The sequence below is a fragment of the Furipterus horrens genome, unplaced genomic scaffold, assembly GCF_987537825.1.
Source record: "Furipterus horrens unplaced genomic scaffold, mFurHor1.1.pri manual_scaffold_10, whole genome shotgun sequence".
Classification (NCBI taxonomy): domain Eukaryota; kingdom Metazoa; phylum Chordata; class Mammalia; order Chiroptera; family Furipteridae; genus Furipterus; species Furipterus horrens.
Window position 1 is genome coordinate 869779 of NW_028327180.1, and position 21138 is coordinate 890916.

Genomic DNA, 21138 nt, shown 5'->3' on the forward strand with positions numbered 1-21138 from the left:
CAGTACTAGTACTAGTGTTAGGATGGTATAGCATCGGTACTAGTACTCGTGTTAGGATGGTATAGCACCAGTACTAGTACTCGGGTTAGGATGGTATAGCACCAGTACTAGTACTCGGGTTAGTATGGTATAGCATCGGTACTAGTACTCGTGTTAGGATGGTATAGCATCAGTACTAGTACTCGTGTTAGGATGGTATAGCATCGGTACTAGTACTCGGGTTAGTATGGTATAGCACCGGTACTAGTACTCGGGTTAGGATGGTATAGCATCGGTACTAGTACTCGTGTTAGGATGGTATAGCATCAGTACTAGTACTCGGGTTAGGATGGTATAGCATCGGTACTAGTACTCGGGTTAGGATGGTATAGCATCAGTACTAGTACTCGGGTTAGGATGGTATAGCATCATGGCCTCCCAGGGAAAGAGAAGCCCCTTTATCACAACTTGTCCTTAAACAGTGGCCCTGACTCCCCTCGCAGCTCTGGATCCAACTCTGAGTTCGCAGCAACTGCCAAGACATTTTCTTGGCAAATGTTAAAGACAACTATTTGACAAATTATTTAACAAGGGACTGTTTTATTCTTGGATCTCTTCTTATTGTTCTTTACTAAATAGACCTCTTATGTCATTATTTATCGAGTGCGTCAGCCTTCCGGAAGACCTTGCCCTGCTCAGTGAGGGGAAAGGCAGGCGGTCTGGCCGCGTTCTCGGCAGGACCCACGGGGTGGGGGGGGCACGCAGACCCGCTGGGGTGGCTGCGGGCGCCGCTCGGGGTGCCCGGTGGGCTGAGGACACTGTCTGAGGAGGGTTACCTCTGAATGAGAGTGTGTTGCTCACATATGAATGTGAAGAGAAAAGATTAAATGTCTTGTTTTGAAGCTAATTTAATCACAGCGCTGTGATATCTATCTCCTTTTCTCTCCAAGGAGAATGCTGATCATTTTAACCGGAGTCTGGCATGTTCCATTTATTTCTTCCTGACACGTCCCTTTGTGTAGCTGTGTGACATCTCCGCTCCCGGCCCCAGGAACACACCCGGGAAAACACACTCATGAGCACAGGCGACAGGCGTGTGCTCACCTAGACACGCTCACAAGCACAGGTGACCGGCGTGTGGCCATCAGGTTATGTCTTGCAGGAAAAATGGAGGTAGAACTACCGTTTCAGGGGCTGTAAAGGCAGCACGAGGAAGCGAGCTTGACTGGGAACTAAGAGTCTGCGCGTGACGGCGGGCAGAGGGGGGAGCACTTGTTGGAGTTGGGGTGACAGAGAAAGAAACGGGAGGTTTGAAACGGAGGTCACGGAAGACACGCGTGGGGCGTGCGTCGCTGCGTCTGAAACCATCGCTGCAGACCCGTGCTGTTCAGGGCCCCTCTGGGGGGCTCGCCTTAGTTTACAGGTGAGACCCCGAGACCCAGTGACTCCGTGTGAGAGGTTCGTGCCCCCAGTTCTGCCCGAGGCAGATCCCAGCCCGAATGCCCTGGTTATCGGGTCCTTGCTTTCCCCCTTTCACTTACATATTCTTACCGATGCCCACAGATTTCAGACTTTTCCTCCTCTGAGAACTCAGATGAAGCTGTTTGTCAACTGCACAGGAAAGACCCCGATGCCAGGACCCGGGTCTGTCTCGGGGGACCCTGGGGGCCACAGCCTCGACCCCACCAGCACCGCCTCTGTGAGCACCAGCGTGGAGATCGCACCCTGCCCCCCGCAGCCTCACATGTGCATCCGCCTCCCTGCGTGGCGCGGCTTGCTGTGAACATGAAGCCACACACACGCCCACCCCCCACCGCTCAGAGCACCAGTCTGCTGGGTTTCGTGGACGGGAAGACCCCAGAGGCGGCCGTGGCCCCGGCGGGCTTCAGAGCCGTGCTCCTGGGTTCCACACGGTCATGATGCCATTTTGCGGGAGACCTGGCTCTCCCCTTCAGCCACAAGTGGAATAGAGTCAGAGGTCGTACTGCTGTGATCACGCCTGGCTGCCGTGCTCCTGAACTGTCCCAGGTCCTCCTGGCAGGACCCGTGCCGTGTGGGGGAGGGGCCTCAGGGCCTCCCAGGCTGGGTTTGCATATTTGTCCCCAAAACGACTGTTATTAGTCACAGTTCCAAAATGTGCGCTGTGAGACGTTGCGCCACATTAAATTCTGATGACTTTAGAAACAAGGAGGTTACGCGGGCCTTGACAATACAAAGTCTCCCTCAGATGGGGAAATACTAGGGGTTTATAAAGCACAGGATAACTGCTATTCCAGAGGCACAGCCCCAGATCAATCCGTGGGAAATGGTTTCTTAGAACGACATACTGCATTTTATTTAGATTGTATGCATTTCAGTACAGCTGTTCTAAGTACCTCTTAGTTTATGGGAAAAAAAATGTAATTTCAAGTGAAAAAACCTCATAGATAGAATTCTTTGTAAAATTGCAAGATTTCACTGAACAAGGTGTTCACGGGCTTCCTATATGTACTGTCTTCCCCTGACAACAGGCGATTATTTCTATTTTCTAGTTTTATTAAATTCTACCTGCCTTTATAATTTTGTTTAGTTTTCAATATATTCCCAACCACAGTTCCCACATCGGAGCTTCCATAGACAGGTGCCCTGAGTTCATCTAACGCACAGATTCCTGCAGGTTGCATGAGCTTGCAGCTCACATGCATCTAACCTTGGACATCTCTCTGTCTCCAGGCTCTGCTTTTGCCCGAGGCTGCCCCACAAGCCACCCAGCACTGATGGCTCAAGGTTGCCTGACTCCTCTGGACACAGAGCAGAAGGCAGAGGCAGATGTCTTTATCCTGGTATTTTGCCAGGACACAGTATTTCATTCATTCATTCATTCATTCATTCAACAAATAGCCAGCGAATCCCCTCGACATTCTTGCTCCAGCAGGTTCTTGCCACCCAATGAGCGTGACTGTTAAGCACGTGCCCAAAGGTGTTCAGAAAAGAATGGCGATCACACTGAAAGCTTCGCTGCCCCTCTTTAGGTAGCAAACCCACACCGTACGTGCCGATGCTACACGTGAAAGTGAACCACGTTCCACGTAATTCCAAGAATGTTTTCTATCCAGCAGTCACTGTTATTATCCAGCGGGCCCCAGAACTGGGTCTCTCCCTGCCACGCCCTTGTCTTCGCCATCGTCACTGACTGTTAACTTCTGGCCTCCGCTCTCCCAGAACGCGCCCCTGCACGCGTGGCCAGCTCTGACGCTTGAGGGGTGGACGACACGGTCACGTACAAAATGGCGCTCACAGTCACAGACATTGTCCTGGGAGTGTGAGAATCAGGTCCTTCCAATAGCTGCTGTCCCCGCTGCTCACTGACCCTGGGAGGGAACGTGGACCCGCGTGGGTGTGGCCCCCAACTGCCTCTGACCTTCTCCGCTCCCTGACCAGCTCCCTGAGGGTCTCGGGCGCACCCCACGCAGCCCAGACAGCGGCACTGTCCTGCTTCCACAGAGGGATGCCCCTTTCCAAACCTGAGTTTCTCTGCTGAGTTTTCTCAGGCACAGAAGCCTCACGGGTCCTGATGACATCGGCCCTCTCTGTGCCACGAAGCGCCGGCGGCGCCCGCGATCTTGCTGTTTCCCAGGACGAGCGCTGGGACCTGCAGGGCGTGCGGGGAACCGCTTCGCACGGAGTCAGGAGGTAAAAACGTTTTCCTTAGTGTTGGCTTTTCTTTTGTTACGTGTTGTTCTGTTGCTGAAAAACGTTCCTTTACCACTTCAAGTCCACGCATTTCTACGGCATCCTTACTGTTGCATTTCTCTTTAGAATTATTCCACCACAGTAAACACACGAAAGCTGCTTATATTGTAAAATATCGGGCAGAAATTCCAAAAATGTAAGATTCGATCATTTCTGTTTCTAAAAACAGTCGCCTGCAGGTCTGCAGTTTACAATTAGCAGAAGCTGTTTACGTCCTTCAGTTCGGTGGGGCCATCTTTGGGGCTGACTTCATGAACATCAGTTCAGCCGCGACGCTGGAACCAGCGGCAGGGCCACACGGATCCTGCGCTGTGATTGTGGCTAGGAGTTGTCTGCAGAGTCTCACACACACACACGCACACACACACACATGGCAGAAATGGGCTCTGCTGAGCTGGGGCCCCGCCCGCCCGGCCGCTCCATGCCACATACACACACACACACACACACACACACACGCACACACGCACGGCAGGAACGGGTGCTGCTGAGCCGGGCCCCCCCCATGCCTTTTGTCAGGAAGCAGGCGGCAGGAGCGCCTCAGCTGCAAGGCTTGTGAAGTGTGCGCAGGTCTCGTGCTCAGCCCGCTAGCAAGCACACGCGTGTGTGTTCGTGCACGTGTGTCTGTATGGACATAGGCATGCGGCTATGTGCCCACGCGCAGGGCTCCACCCACCTTTCCCCTCTCCTCGCGAGGCGCGGGAACCACACGGCTGCCCCCGTATCCGTCCATCCGCCCGGGCCGCTGCCCCTTCTGATGCGCGCCTGTGTCCTGGTGACGATAGTAAACTGTGTCATGGCCGTAGGGGCTTGTTCCTGCACTCGACTCGAGAGGGAAAGCCACGCCACCAGGACGCTCACAGAAGGAACACAGCGCGGGGGTGACGGCTGGAGCAGTGCCCCTCCCAGCGAGGGGTCCCATCCGCCCTGGTCCCACTTTCTAACTCCGGACACGATCCCCTTTGTGTCCTGTTCAATTTTGTCGCTGTGTTCCGAGGTTTGAACACATAGTTTGACTGGGTCTCCTCCCACCTGCATTTTCTCCCGTGGCAGAACCCACAGCTCTGACCTGGCGTCTCCCGTCTCGGGGCAAAGGCAGGGGCGTCTGAACGGAGCATTTCAGGGCCCGTGTGGACTTCGAGATTTCTTTCAATTCCTTTTTTCAGTAGTAGTGGTACAAAGAGAAATTGTACTCCACAGGAGAAGGCCTCGGAATTAAATTATATAAACCTAGCGGGTAGCAAAATTTATTGTGCCTTTTTACTTTAAAGATGGTTTCATGGAGTCAGAACAGAGGAGGGGCCGAGGGGCGGGCAGGTCTTGGCTGCCCTCATTCACGCACATGCTCAGAATCAGACTTTTCTGAGGCAAAGAACCAAGAGCCTGGTTTTCTCTCGCACGTGGCCCTGAACAGAGCACTCCTGAAACCTCTCTGAGTGCGATAAGGACCTACTGCCCGGAACACGGCAGCTTCATCCCGAAGAGCCAAACAAGAGGTCAAATCGATGGACTTCTCCCGGTTGTAACAATGAGTGAGAACCGATCAAAACAGAAGGGGTCAGAAACTGCCCGGAAGGGGTATCGGGGTGCGTGCGAGGACTGCAATCTTAGGGAACCAACAGAGGCCGCATGTTGCCCCGCTGCTCACAGACCCACGGCCGCAGACTCACGGCATCCACAGCACCCCGATTCTCCCCCGCCCCCAGAGAAGGGGTTTCACACGACAGTGCTCGCAGCTGCATGTACATTTCGCGAGAGTCACACAGAGACACGCTTGCTTTCCCGGGAGCTGAGAGTACACACGGGTGCTCCCGGGCCAAGGACAGGCACCAGAAAATGTCACAGGTCCAGACATTATTAACCTCTAAAATCCCATGACCTTTTTCCTCATAAAACTGTTCTAAAGACATTTCTTACATCTCTCTTATTCTTCAAGGATAGATAAGTTCTCTCTCTTTTCGCCACTTTTCCCAGCCTATCGCTACGTGGGGGTCACCCAGGTGTCTTTGCTCGGCGGGGGTACCCCCTCCTCCAGCCCTAGAGACCAGTCCCAGCCACTTCCGTTTCCTGAGACTTTTGACGAATGTTAACGAAGGAAAACCAGCTCCACAAAGACACTGGACAGGCAGGAGAAACGCTGACCCCTCCCCAACAGGGTGCTGGGACTCACCCCTTCTTACGAGCCTGGCGCCCTTGAACGCTCCGGTGTAGCAACTACCTGGTGCGTCCTAACTTGAGAGTCAGTCCCACGGACCCTCTGAGGTCCCACGTGTCAAGCGTGTGTCTCGTGCTTCCTCAGACGTGCCCCCTCCACGCGTCCCGCGCCAAGTTCTTCTTCATTGGTGCTACCCTGTGCAGGCAGTGACCCGTCCCCGTGGGAGCGAGTAGCGCCTTTGTGGGCGCACGTCACTCGGACGGAGTTCACGCCCCGCCCGGAGCCGGCCCGTTCTGCAGAGCCTGCTAGGCCCTCGGTCGGTGCTGCCATTTGGAACAACAGCCCAGCAAGGTTTATTGTCCTCGGGAGGGACAATTCTCAGCAGGGACATTCTTACGTCTCCACTTGGTAAAAGGTGAAGGAAGGGAGAGAGATGGACTCGTGTTTACTGTAAATGACTAACTTCTTTTCAAGTGTGAAGCCAGAAAACGGTTTCATTTTGAGAGGCCACTGAAGAAGCTTTAATTGCAATCAAACTATTACTGAGAGTCTGAGAAATCCAAAAACATATTTAAATATAAAGCAGTTATGCATATAGGGAGTAAAAGTTCATTTAAAATATTCAAAGAGCCAAGAAGTCAAATATTGGAACCACAGCTCATGGTTGAAAATGCAGGCCTTGAATGTGGGGAGCAGTTGTGCCTGACAGCCTGAGGTCCCCGTAACTGCCACACGTGTGCAGGGCGGCCTGCATTTGTGAATCCACGTAATGAGAAGGAACCCTTTCTTCCGGAAGCAGAACTTCCCACGGGCGTCACCTACACACCAAACTGTTACTTTGTCTCTCGCTGCAGGTCCAGTGTAGCGTTTATAAGAGTGGGAACTCCCTGAAGTACCTAAACTGATCAGGCAAACTAAAACACACCAAGTAAGCAAGTTTTATCCATTCAATTTGTATTTTACAGTGATTTCTAACTGAATACACCGACCTACGAGTTTGGAATACTGCTCTATCTGGAATATGTGAAATCACCGGGAAGTGTCACCTATTCTACTTACATGTGACATGAAGCTCACGTGACTAGAAAGGTAAATATGAAAATGTCTACGAAACTTGTGTTTTATCTCATATATGAAACATTTATCATGAGTAGTGGCTTATTCTGTAATATTCAATTTAACAGAAAATGATATTTGTCTTTCATTGCCTGGTGGGGAAGGGGGGCGTATTGGGGGGAAATGGGACAACTGTAATAGAAAAACAATAAATGTAAAAAAAAAAAAAAAAAAGGAGCCAACCACCCGGAAAAACAATTGTGTTATTTAGATATGTATAAATGCAAAACCACACTCGTTACGCTTACTGTTCTTTTAAGCAACCATCAAACCAGAACAATTTTCAAATTAGAGGCAAATAAAACTACAAAACCAATTTAAAAAAAGAAAATGAGAAACAAAACTGAAATAAGCACTAGAAAACTGTTTATTAAGTTCAATTCCCTTTGTAAAATTAATAGAGAAGTAAACATTGTGCATTAGCACTGTCATATAGATGAGTCGATAAATAAATAGGGTTGTTAAAAAGAAAAGTTAAGTTATTCCAGGATGGAAGGGCAGGAAGAGACATCTGCTCAGATGTGGGAGCCGTGCATGACCAGACACGCTGACGGAGGCAGAGACTCTGTCTCTTTCCATTTCATGTAAATTTGGTGCTTTGTTTATTGCAGCCTTCCGCTAAAAAGAAAAACGGATGTAGCAGATAGGTGGTGTGGCTCTCATAAAACATTCTGAATATCAAGTATCTTTTACAAAATGTCATTTGTAAGGGTTATTTGCAAGCAAATAAAAGCCCTTGTGTTACATTTCACTGGTGATCCCCTCAGGTTTTGAATCAAGGGAAGAGCGTCTGACAGACGGGGTCTGGCCTTTGCTACCCCATCCTCAGAGGCCACACGGGGGCTTGCTTTACAACCTAAACTTTATGTTTATGTCAATTCCGTGTTTTTGCATGTACTGTCCATAACTTCTACTGATCCCATAGTTTTAGATAAGAATTTCTTTATAATTATTACCATAATATTTTAACGATCTTAATATGTATTTTATGTTCAACAAATGAATACTAACGGTGTTTAAGTTACAACAATTATGCAAACAGAACGGTGGCCCTTGAAAATCTCTAAAATATCGGGTTGGCAGGAAGTCGTTTGGTGTTTTCCTTACGGTGGCTCTAGCAGCACTTAGCTGTCTTTACCGTCACTTGGAACAATGTTGTTAGATTGTACTGTTGCCATACGACTGTGCATTTTAACAAGCTTATAAAAACTGGCGAACTTCTGTGAAGCCATTTTAATATTGAAGATGGAAGAAAATAGGCACCATTTTTGGGATATTGTGCTTTATTATTTCAAGAAGTAAACATGCAGCTGAAACACAAAAACAGGTGTGAGCCGTGTATGGAGAAGGGGCTGTGACGAGGGAACGTGTCACAAGTGGTCTGTGACATTTCCTGCTGGAGATTCCTGGCTGGGCCACGCTCCACGGTCGGGGAGAGCAGTGGAAGTTGATAGCGATCCAGCCGGGACATCACTTGAGAACAACCGATGTCACACCACGTGGGCGAGAACCCACAGACTCAAAGTATCCACATCAATACAGTTACTGGTGAAATGAGAAACATGTCATTTCCTTTACGGAGAGAACCACACGGACTTTTTGGCCAACCCAACAGAACCACCTGATGACCCGTGAGCCCGTGTCTGAGCAGGATCCACGGGACCTGCCGTCAGCGTCTGAGGAGCGCCTGCATTCCCACGCTTCCCGCGGCACCGCTCGCAGTCCACGGGGTGCAGAAGGAGCCCCACTGTGGCTGAGGGGTAAAGAAGATGGGGTGTGTGCAGGCAATAGTATACTCCTCAGCCTTAATGAAGAAGGCAGCCCTGCCATTTGCAACGGCGTGGTGGCCCTGGAGGGGACCCGGCCAAGTGAAACCAGCCGGACATGGAAACACAGATGCCGTACGGTCTCACTTTCATGTGGAATCTACTGTAAAGTCGCCAAACTCAGAAACAGAGTAGAATGCTGGTTGCCAGGCCCCGGGGCAGGCGGCGGGACGGAGAGGGGATGGTCAAGGGCGCCAGGTTCAGTTCCGCAGCATAAGTCAGTCCCGAAGCCTGACCGTGCGGCGTAGCAGTTAGAGCGGGCGGTGCTGTCGTGTGCATTAGCGTTTGCTCGGCGGGCAGGTCTTTCGTTCCATGTTCTTACCTCCACAGCAGGCACACTGGTACTAGTCCGCGCACTGGTGCTGATACTAACCCTGTACCATGCTCATGCTGATACTCACACTAGTACTAGCACTGCTACTGACCTGATTCTAAAGCTATACCATCCTAACATGAGTACTAGTACTGATACTAATACGAGCACTAGTACCGATGCTATACCGTCGGCCTGCGAGCTAAGTGTCGCTGGTTCGATCTTCCAGTCAGGGTACATCAGAGAAGGAAAACTCTGACTCCAAAAAACCTCCGCTGCCTTGCGGCATACCTCTTCAGGGGAAAGGCTAAGGGAGTAAACCCCGACAGAAAATCCGGAGCCGGAGTCCCTAAGGCGGTTTGACGTTGTAGTCAACACCGGCAACTCCTGCGGCGCACCTGAAGCCAAGCTGTATGGACTCCGTCTTTCCCTTGGACCCTTCAGCTGCGAAGAGAGGGGGGGTCTGCTGCATGGGCAACAGCAGACCCTCCATATCACCCTGCCCAGGCTCTGTAGCTTCAGCTTCACTGGAGAGGACACTCCAGTGTCATCGCAAGATGTCAATTCAACACGGGAGGAGACAGATACCGTGTCACTCCCGAGTCGGACTGCACAGCCATTCTCGGCGGTGCAGATAGACTCTTAAGAAGCTACACCATCGTCTCTCGAGACGGACGGCTGCCGACGAGTACTGATACTAACCCGAGTACTGGTACTGATACTATACCATCCTAACACGACTACTAGTACTGCTGCTATACCATCCTAACCCGAGTACTAGTACTGATACTATACCATCCTAACACGAGTACTAGTACCGATGCTATACCATACTAACACAAGCACTAGTACTGATACTATACCATCCTAACACGAGTACTAGTACCGATGCTATACCATACTAACACAAGCACTAGTACTGATACTATACCATCCTAACACGAGTACTAGTACCGATGCTATACCATACTAACACAAGCACTAGTACTGATACTATACCATCCTAACACGAGTACTAGTACCGATGCTATACCATACTAACACGAGTACTAGTACCGATGCTATACCATCCTAACACGAGTACTAGTACTGATACTAACACGAGCACTAGTACCGATGCTATACCATACTAACATGAGCACTAGTACTGATACTATACCATCCTAACACGAGTACTAGTACTGATACTAACCCGAGTACTAGTACTGATACTATACCATACTAATACTAGTACTAGTACTGATGCTATACCATACTAACCCGAGTACTAGTACCGATGCTATACCATCCTAACCTGAGTACTAGTACTGCTGCTATACCATACTAGTACTAGTACTGATACTATACCATCCTAACACGAGTACTAGTACCGATGCTATACCATAATAACACAAGCACTAGTACTGATACTATACCATACTAATACTAGTACTAGTACTGATGCTATACCATACTAACCCGAGTACTAGTACTGATGCTATACCATCCTAACACGAGTACTAGTACTGATGCTATACCATCCTAACACGAGTACTAGTACTGATGCTATACCATACTAACACTAGTACTCATTCTAGCACTAGTGCTGGTCCCAACCTGATACTAATATTAATAGCAGGACCGACACTAGCAGCAATACTACAGGAAGTGGGAGGAGCCTTTGGCAGGTGATGGCTGACATGTTGAGGTTCTCCTGGGTGGGGCTGGCCCCGTAGGTGTACACTTCCTTCCAAACTCATCAAGTCGTGTGCATTAGATACTGCACAGCTTTTTACATGCCAATCACACCTGAATAAAGTGGTTAGAAATGTAAGCTTCGCCGGTGCCTTGTATGGTGTCTGGTGGGTACTGGAGTCACTGGGAGATCCCTTCATAAATGGCATCATTGTCTGATCACGATGTTGCATGCCTGGAACTCATATAAAATAAGACTGAGTGGCGAACAAAATAAATGGATGAGTATCACCGATGCCTTGGTATTATCAAGTGTTAAAAAATGAGAGTTTTAACTATGGAATACAGACTTCAGAAACAATTTTTATTTTTGTGCTCTATTATTTAAAGAGAGAGAGCATTTTTTCATTTAAAAATCTGGGCTATGACTTGATGCATTATAAGCTCATAATATGCATTTGCAATCAGTCAGAATGGATCATAAAGTTATATTAGATACACTTCCCACAACTTGACTGTAAATGATTAGAAGACACACTTCTGTTTTGTAGAGGATGTAGTATCTTTCTGACGAGCAAAGATGTTTCCTGTAGGTTTATTTTCAATTCAAGGGGCAACACAACTAATGCGGGCACCCTTCCATGTCAACATGTGACCGTGAACTAGGTCATCAGGTGGGGACACGAGGGACCGTGAATCTCAGTTTAAACAAAATCAGCTTAAATGACTGCACTTCATAAAACGTAAGATGTGAAAACACGTCCCGAATGCGAGTCTTGGCTTAGGATCAAGGCACCGTGGCAACCGCATCGTCGACAGAAATCAAAGGAATCCTTCCCCTTCGCCTCCCTGCGGCCCAGCAGGTGAGCTGACGTTTGTGGGTCGGGTGCTTGTCTCCGTGTTATCCATGGGCCGGGCCATTGAACCCTCACGGCGGCCCACTGAATACGCAGCGTTGTTGGGTCTCCCTCTACAAACGAGGAAGTGATGCTTACGATTAAGCACCTGGCGCAGGGTTACAGCTCCTGACCAGCGAGCAGGATTCGGTCCTCTCTTCAGAGCTCATGTTTTCAAGTATTATTTTTATCCAGCGATAATGGTCTTTTCTCCTTCAGTAAAACATATGCTCGTGTCCAGAAAACAAGCAACTTGTCACCAACAGACCGGCTTTGCTAGAAGCAGAATCTGAAGCTCGGGACGGAATAACTTCTCATCATCCATCTTCTAGGTCAGGGAAATGACTTCTCCGTCTTGCAAAGAAAAAGACTAATCATCCTCCCAAAAGAGGATTTCAGCTTCCACAGCTGCTTTTGAAAAATCGGTAGCTGGTCTCACTTGTATTTTTTCAGCAGGATAATTGTCCTCTGTCGTTACAATGTATCGAGGTAGCGATTTATTTTTGGTTTGTTCTGCTCCAGGGTTGCAGAGGAGGCTTTCTGAAGTGGAGAGCTGTTGCCATTCATTGATTGGAAAAGTCGCAGCATTAGATGGCGTCTCTATTATTTTCTTCTGGAGACTTGATGAGATTCACTAGTAAAAACTAAGGCAGTCTGACTATACTAAAAAAACAACCTCAGCAGCATGAAGTCACATGCTGTTACCAGAGACAGCAGAGCCCACAGGACACAGGCTGGGAGTGACAGGCTACAGGAAAAATGCTCAGATGGGATGGTAATGTATTAAACCAAAGAACATTTCAGTGAAAAAAGCACTGCAGACGTGCTGGAACTCACTTCCTACTGATAATAATAAATGTGTTAATTTATCAGGAAGATACAATGACTCTCAGTGTCTCCATGCTCATTAAATTGATTTCAGAACAGAACGCACTTCTACAGGGAATGGGAAAGGAGCAAGCGTTGGTTTTGTTTTGATTTGATTTTTCTTTCCTGATTCTTCAGGTGTGAGAGTATCTGTTGGTGATTATCATAACAAAAGCTTGGTGGCCCTCTCGGAAGAGGCTCACTATAATCTGAGCCAATTAACTGGCTAATTAATGAATCAATCACTGGTTATATCACCAGAGAATGCAAAAATATGCAAAACCAACCAGAAGACGTCCCTGGCTGGACCTGGGGCTTAAGGCAGGCGCCCTGAGAACGGGGATGGCGGCAGGGCCGTGGCCCCACGTGGCTGAGGCTCGGCCAGCCTGGCTGGGTTCACCAGAGCAGCTTCTAACATTGGCGCTTTCCCGCGTTCTGGTTGACTGAGGTTGGTGTGACAGGTCTACAGTCTGGGGACTGGAAAGCTTATTAAGCACGTCCAAGGTTAACGAGTAAGTTTTGGTGCTGACACTCCAGCCCAAACCCAAGTGCCTGTTTTCTAGAGGAAAACTCAGACATTGAAGACCGACAGTCTGGGTTTGTTCTGTGTTCAGTCAGTCACTTATTAGCTAAGCGGCTACCTGCGTATTGTTAAGCCTCATTTTATTCGTCCAGAAAATGCACAGGTATTTCCTCTTAGTGTTCTCATGAATATTAAACAGCACACTACCTGTTAGAGATTAGCACAGTGCTTAGTGTACGCTGAACAAACACTATTTTTAAAAACATATAATAATTACTATGCATATAGTGTTGTAACAGGTTCTTAACTAGGTCTTCTCAAAAACACCCCCCCTCCCCCCGGTTCAAACCATGTGTTCTTCCCCAGTCCCAGCTCCGACCCTGTCAGGCTCTGGCTTAAAGCCTTCAATGAGTTGAGGGGGGTCCGTCTGTCAACAGCGCTCATTATTACGGACCCGGCCAACGTCTTCCGCACTTTGTCCTGCTATTGTTTCTTATTTTCTTTATCATCCAACCAACGCGGGCAACTCAACGTTCCCCAAGTGTCCCGATGTCCCCAGCCACGTCCCAGCTGGGCCTCAGCCCCCAGCCAGGCACCTACACCCCACCTGACGTGCTGGGGTCCCGGCAAACCAGCCCGAGGACACCAGTGCTGCCTCCCCAGTCCCTAGAAGAAGAAATACTGTCACCCGTCCTCCGTCCCCAGTGTCCACACTGACTTTGTCACAGCGTCTACTGCATTCTGCCTGTGACCGTGTTCTGTCTGCGCTCCTGAAGACGGTGAACAGATACTTGACTCTCAGGAATAAACTCTGTAGTAAAAGATGAGGCGCGGAGCCCGCAGGTGGGAGGGAGATGAGCTGGGCACTGAACTGAGCTCTAGAGGGCTAACACACAGAACGTAAATGTTTTTGGTGAGGTGCCCAATTTGGAAGGGATATCACTGCTTTCGCCTCCTCAGCGGTTGGGTGGTGGGATGGGCTGCAAAACCCCAAGAAAATGCATATGAGGAAGAAGGACATGGATGGAGTATCCGGACTTTCTTCCCACAATTTCAGATTTCTTTTCAAAAACTCATACTTATCCAAAAAATAAAGTCAAAATAGAAATCAAATGCCAAGATGGAGACTAGAATTTTAATACCTTGAAAAACAGTGTTTCCCATTGACCTGTAAGTACCCTGTGGTCACAGCCTCTGTGCCCATCAAGCTGCTGACAGGCCTTGTGAACGCTCTGGGCAGAACAAGCAACAACACCCCAGGGAGCAAAAGAGTGTTTTCTTCAGAGAGCGTGCGGCTGGGTGCAGCAGAGAATTCATATCCAAACATGCACACACATGTGTGCTTGCACACACACAGCCTCTCTGACCTTCCTGTGCCTGTCACTTGGCTCTACACCTGGTCACATTTCAGGCGTCTGTCCCTCTGTGAGGGGACGTGCCACCCAAGAGTCACCGCTGGCCTTTGGATCTCCTATGGATAGTGGTGAAGGGTTGTTTGCTCTGCCACTGGGAGTGAGGGAACTGGCTGCACCGGAGTGGGACCGCTGGGTCCGAGTTAGGAAGGACTTTTCAGGTCCCGCAGGCTGACATGGGCCACCCCCAACCCTTTTTATGTTTTCAGGTGGGAATCACTCAGAGAACCTGGGGAAACGTGTGGCCTCTTCTTAAGTTATGCCTTTGAAATGAAAATAAAACTAGATTTTGAATTAATTAAAATGAATAGTAAGAACAAAAAAGCAAGGGCGGGGGTCACTGAACCGCTCCCCACTACGGCCAAAGTGAACTATCAGGGTCCCAGTCAAGCGGTACGGCACGCAGGGCCCGTGGAAACTGGGGTCACTGGTGTCCGTGGGCTTGGAAGATTTTTAAAAAGTGAATGCATGTCAGTGGCTTTAATCGTGTTCATTACAGCGGTGGCAGAAGGCCTTAGGAGGGGTCTGTCACTTTGAGTAGGTATCGTGGTTTCCGCTTTGGGGATGAAGACCCACGAGCAGAAACACATCCTAACACTTCCTAGTTCCTTTATAATTCCAGGCTGTGTCCAGTTATTTTTACTTGTATCTTGGCTAAAATTACTTGTCCCCAGAGCGAATTTAGTTACATGTGGAACAAGACAGGCACAAATGAGAACATCGACTCAAGGCGGAAAAAGAGGGAAGGAGTCTCAGAACCACCTACCGAGCTGGTGGGCTGTCCTCCGCGCGGCTCCGCCTCCCGGCGACCACAGTGCCTTTGCTCCCCCGCAGCCTGGTCGCAGCGGGGAGCGGCTCCCGGAGGCACTGCGCGGCCCCAGCGCCACCACGCGCTCCGGAGCCCCCGAGCTTTGCGAGCCCCGCCCGCCACGCACGCCTGTGAAACTCCGCTTCCTTCCTCGCCAGACTTACAGCGTCGGAACAGTTCACACCAGCAAGAGTGAGCTTCCCTGAGGTTCTAGAAAGGTCTGGGCTACTTGGGGCAGGGGGTGAGTCCGGGGACAGAGTTCTGTGATGCGTTAGCCTCACCGGCACAGAGGTCACCGCGCCCCAGATGGGGGGCCGTGCTCTGGTCCTGGCGGGGGGCGGGGGGACTGCCTGGCTGAGACCAGGCCAGGAGGCTCAGCGCAGCTATTGGAGGGATAATTCGGGTCTCTCCCTCAGAAGCGTGGCGTGTGTGTGCGAGGAATAGTTAAACCTGGTTTGAGGTTTTCCTATTTTATTTCAAACCCCCTGCCCTTTAACACGGTGAGTCGTGCTTGGCCTAACCTGCTCACACTGTGCGTCAGCAATGCCGCCACGTCAGTGAAAATAAAAATGATGATGTTATTAGTAAACGGGCTTACTCACCTTCACGTCTTTGACGTTCATCCGGGTGCCCTCCTTCCCCACGAAGATGTCGTCGATGTCCACGAGGATGTACCTGTCCAGGGACAAGGTCAGCCTCCTCCCCGACAGGAAGGACACGGCGTCGAGGAAGATGAGCTTGTGCAGCCAGAAGTTCAGGTTGTTGCCGAAGAGCACGCGCTGGACGCCGTCCTGCAGCCCCACGTCGTGGACGACCGTGGCGAGCAGCGGCGGGGCGGGCGGGCCCCGGGCCGGCTGCCGCGCCGCCAGCAGCACCGGCTGGTAGGTGGAGTGGTTGGACTCGAAGACGGTCCAGTCGTCCCCGGGCAGCGCGCCCTGGTGCACGCGCGGCGCCTTGGTGAGGTGCAGCAGCGGCGAGCGCGGGCTCACGAAGCAGTCCTGCAGGGCCACGCGCGTCAGCAGGCTCAGCGGCAGGCCCCGCAGCTGCGCGCGCGGCGCGCTGTGCTCGCCCGCCTGGTGGAAGCCGATGATGCCCACGCGGTGCTCCACGCAGTAGCGCTCCAGCAGCCCGCGGTTCCACGCGTCCATGCCGGCGTACTTGAGGATGTTCTCGTACACGACCAGCACGTACTTGCCGCGGCCGCCGTCCGTCAGCGGCGGGATGTCGCCCTTGCCCGGCGCGATGACCATGTGGTAGGGGAAGCGGCTGGCCTCCAGGAGGGCCACGAGGTCCTGGCCCAGCTGCGAGTACTGGCTCTCCACGAACAGCAGCACCGTGGCCTCGGGGCGGGCAGCGTCCGCGGCTCCCGCGGCTCCGTCGGTGCGCGGCTCCGTGGGCCCGGGCGGCCGGGCAGGGGCGTGGGCGCGGGCGCCGGCGCAGCCCGCCTTCGCGGTGGTCGCCACGAGCAGCGCGCCGGGCCGGTACCCGGAGCAGAGGAAGTAGGCGGAGCCCGCGATGCTGGCCACGCAGAAGGCGGCCGCGAGCGCGACCAGGGCTCGGAAACTCCTGCGCAGCTTCCCCAGGAGATTCATCGTCTCGCGAGCCTGCTCCGGGCGCGTTCCCCGGCTTCCTGCCCTAAAGCGCCGCGCGGGGCACAGTGCGCGGCGGTGCGGCGGCCGCCTCCCCGACGTTCATGTAACCATTGCCGACCATGGGGGGCGTCGGGGGGCCGCGCAGCTCCAGCGGGACGCCGGGGGCGCCGAGGGGCACAGGCGACACGTGTCCAGCGCCGAGGGCCGCGCGGGGTCCTTCCGACAGCACCTGGGGAGAGGAGACAGGCGCCACTGAGCAGACGCCCGGGAACACCTGCGTGTGCGCACGGGCTGCTGCGTGGGAGCCAGACGGACCTAAGGAAACGCGCGTCGCTCCTCTGCGCGACTTCCGCGCGTCTGACGTCTCCGGTCTGGGCTCCCGGACCCAGGACACCGCGCAGCGGTCCCGCTCTCAAGAATGCAGAAGGCTGTTTGGCTTTGCCACAACATACACACATACATATATATACATACATGCACATATACACGTACATATGTGTGCATAGGTATTTGTATGTACGAATTTTGAGATCATTTTTCAAACCAGTCATCTCAAAAAAGAGGCGAGAAAGGAAGCTTTAGTGTAAAGTGCGAATTACCGCAAAGACGGCTTCTCCTGGCTCAGGAACATTATGTGCGCACAGAACGGGGAGGTCAGGTGTCTGTGTGGGGCAGGAACACCACGCGTGATGTATACGGTGGTTCCAGGATTCCCCCCTCAATGACATCCTTTTCTGCAGTCACACAGAGGCACGTGTCCCCCTCCTCCTGGACAACAGCCACACAGACAGGATTTCCCCTCCATTCCTAGAGGCAGCATGAGAGTGGCCAGGGCAGAAAGAACAGGTGGGGTGACCACCCTCCGGTCCCCCTGACGAACTCGGGGCAGGGCCCAGTGAGGACAGAGCCGCGAACGGTTTTTGGAAGCAGCTGCTCCCGACTGGGCCTGCTCGGGGAATCAGAGCTCCGCCTCCGTTTTCCAGGGTTAAGTTCATCCAGCAATCAATTTCCCTATCACTTTGCTCAGTTCAGAAGAAAACCAACAGAGACCGTTAAAAACAACTTTTCCCAAACTGCTTCACCACAAATGGACAGAATTTTCCACTATTCTTATTTGTATGGATGACTCTAATTTTTAGTGAATTCCTTTCTGTACCATTTTTCTTCAGGCCTTTCAAAGCTGTGTTAGGCTCCTTCTGGAAGCTTCCATTTCCCAGTCTGCCAAACTGGTGTCCCTAGGAAAGCAGCCGAAAGCTTTAATGCTTCCATTCTGTGACCCTTCTAAAGCATATTAGGTGCTGTCGAGAAACAGAGCAGCATGTTTTATAAGATGTGTGTATTTTATTACATTGTAGATACGCTGCTTCTGTATTTTATTTTATTTTGTAATTTGAGGAATCTGAGTAACTGTTATTTAAAAGATAGATTAAGTGATTAGGCATCCTATCATGTCACTGCTTCCATTGTATGCTTTTCGTACTGAGATACATTTTTCCTAGTTAGTAATTTAAATATAACAGTACATTGAAATAACATTTGTTTATGTCTTAGATTTTTGAAAAAAAAAATTTTAAAACAACTCAAAAGTCCATAACTTAAACAATTTAAATATCTACAAAACAGATTCCCAATATGTAAACAGACCCGGTTTTTCCCTGTGAAAGACAGTGAGCCCATTTGAAACACCTCCCCAGTGATTCCACATTCACTTTAAAAGATTAACTCCCATGTTAGGGACTTATTAATACTCTTTTATCAAATATAATTTTTTAAGATTCTTATTTGCTCTCCAGAAGCCTTTCATGTGTTTCAGAATTCATTTCCCTTTGAACCAATTGAATTGTATTTCACTTAAAAGAAATGAACTACAGTGACGGAAAGGCTTTGGCATAAAATGTGTAACTCGATTAACTGTGCTCTGCCCTCTCCTTTTGTAAATGTTTGAATATGTTCAGAAAGTAAAATTTAAAAACGGACATTAAATGACATATATGGGGATAACATGCGTAATAACTATTGAAAGAGATTTGAAATTTGCCAAGAGAGATTATCCAGTCTTGTGTGGTGCCCCTGGCTGGACTTCTGAGTCCTGTGTTTGATCTAAAAATCCAGTTAAGCAAACATGGGACCATCCCTTCAGGGCCCTGAAGGGGCAGAAATCTATTCAACCCACATGTTTTGTGGGGTTTGCTTAGTGTTTTCAAAACAAAGTCAATCAGGAATTTAAAAAGAAACTGAGTGCATGACAAGTTTATACTTTGTTACATCTTTATCTACTCTGACATAAAAAATGTGACTTATTTTTCGAATATACAAAAGATGTCAATTCTGCATATTAGAACGGTCCATGAGAACATGCAACAGTGAAAAAGTAACAAAGCATATGGGATTAGGCTCTGTCAACCAAGAGAATAAATACAATTTAAATGTGACATTTAACATTAATACATTCAGAGTTAGAGGAGTGATAGATACATATGATCACCACTGCAGAGAGTGCGTGCGTGTGCGTGTGGGTGAGCGCGCGCTTCAATCTAAGGAGCTACCATTCCCCCCTCACCCCCAATCTCTCTTGCCCTAACAGAGACCAGCCAGTGGAGGCGGGGCAGTCTGGGAAGTAAAGCGGGGGTGTACCACAGACGTCTACTTATGTCTTGTGTCTGAGAGATGGGGCGCCCGGGAGAGGTCGCCTGTGATGTGTCTGAATCTCTTATTGGAACACAGGGCTCTGGAAACCCCTGGAATTCCCGGGGTGAGAACAGTTTCTTCTGTTCTGAGAGGCAAGGCCTGGTGGGCTCCCGGCTGGGGACCAAATGGGGAGCCAGGGACTTCCAGCCCCACCCCTATCCTATGGGAAGGACAGAGGCTGGAAAGTAACTTAAGGACGGATCAGGCCTGTGTGATGAAGCCGCCATAAAAACCCACAAAGCATGGGGTTCGGGGAGCGTCCAGGCTGGTGAACACACCCACGTCCCAGGGGGGCCCGCACTTGCTCCCAGGGCCTCCCAGACGTGGCCCGGCCCCCTCACCTGGCCGCTGGCCTGCGCTCTTCATGGCGCAATAAACTGGTGACGGGTGGTTTGGTCTGAGCCCCATGAGTGGCTCCAGCAGAGTGGAGCCCACGGGGAGGCCCGGACAGAGGGCATGGGTGGCCCGGGGACCTGCCCGGAGACTGGCACCTGAGGAGGGGACGGAGCCCTCCCCTCTGGGACGCCTGCTGGTGTCACGGAGCATGCAGGGGCTGGGAGGGAACCCCCACGCTCCCCGTCAGCGTGTCCTGGGGCAGTGTCCTTAAGGTTTGGGGCAACCGGGAGGAAAAGGGGTTCTCCACACACTTACCTCTGCTGCGCCCCTAAGAAAGGGGAAACAAGCAGAGTGTAGGGCAGGAGTACCGACTTCAGGATCTTGGAAAGGCCAAACAAGAAAGCAGATCATTTTAGAAACAGCACGTGTGTCCAAGGCGTCACATAAAATTCAGGCGCTCCACTTCAGGGCCGTAGTGACGGCGTGAAAACGGGGCTGCTTTTAGGGATATTATGGGGAGTTAGCGCACATGAATAAAACAGAGGTTTTTAATTAAATATTGTGTTATGTAAACATTTAACTATTTATTCCTGTATGTTAATGAACTTCGTGCTCTCTTGGGGCAGGGGCATCCCCCAAACTAAAACCAGCTTTCAAGAGAGATGTACGTTTCTGTCAGAGGATAGGTCCCAGCACGGAAGTGGGGCGTTCAGAATGGAGCCAGGACAGCCAGGCTGTCTCACATTCAGTCCCAGCTTGGAACTGCGTCCCTTTCCTCCCCAGGCAAGGAACCACGGTGCCAGCCGGTAGCAAGGGCTGCTCCTCCCGGCACACAGGGGGCTCAGCGGGGACTCACAGAGCGCACCCAGGTGCTTCGGATCTCTCTGTACTCACGACTTGCCTTTTGGCCCAGAAAGGCCAATCTGTGTAGCAGAGTTTGCGTTTCCTCTCTGTGGTTTCTTCTCTTGTCATGTAAACAATTTATAAGGGGGCTACCATGGTGACCGTGGACACACGTTACCGTGGTAACCTCCTAGGTGGCCAGACAGCAGGCTCTCCGTCCCCGAGGGCGCAGGACGCTGGCGGGATGCCTGTGACCGGGACAGTGCCGAGCCCTGCAGGTGTTTCTCCTGCACGGACACTGTCTGTACCCCCAGGTGCCGACGTCTGGAGACGGAGGATTGTTTTCATACTGAGCTGTTTCCCCTGAAGTCACTCTGT

The 21138-nt window shown here is 50.8% G+C and overlaps 1 protein-coding gene across 1 annotated transcript in view; it reads right to left on the reverse strand.

Moving 5' to 3' along the window:
• NDST4 (N-deacetylase and N-sulfotransferase 4) overlaps nucleotides 1-16972 on the reverse strand; it is an 80581-nt gene extending 63609 nt beyond the window's left edge. Inside the window, exon 1 of the mRNA XM_090288585.1 lies at nucleotides 15904-16972. Within this exon, the coding sequence (XP_090144711.1) occupies nucleotides 15904-16893 (990 nt within the window). The 5' untranslated portion in view covers nucleotides 16894-16972. The remainder of the gene's footprint in view (nucleotides 1-15903) is intronic.
• Between the last annotated feature and the right edge of the window lie 4166 nt (nucleotides 16973-21138).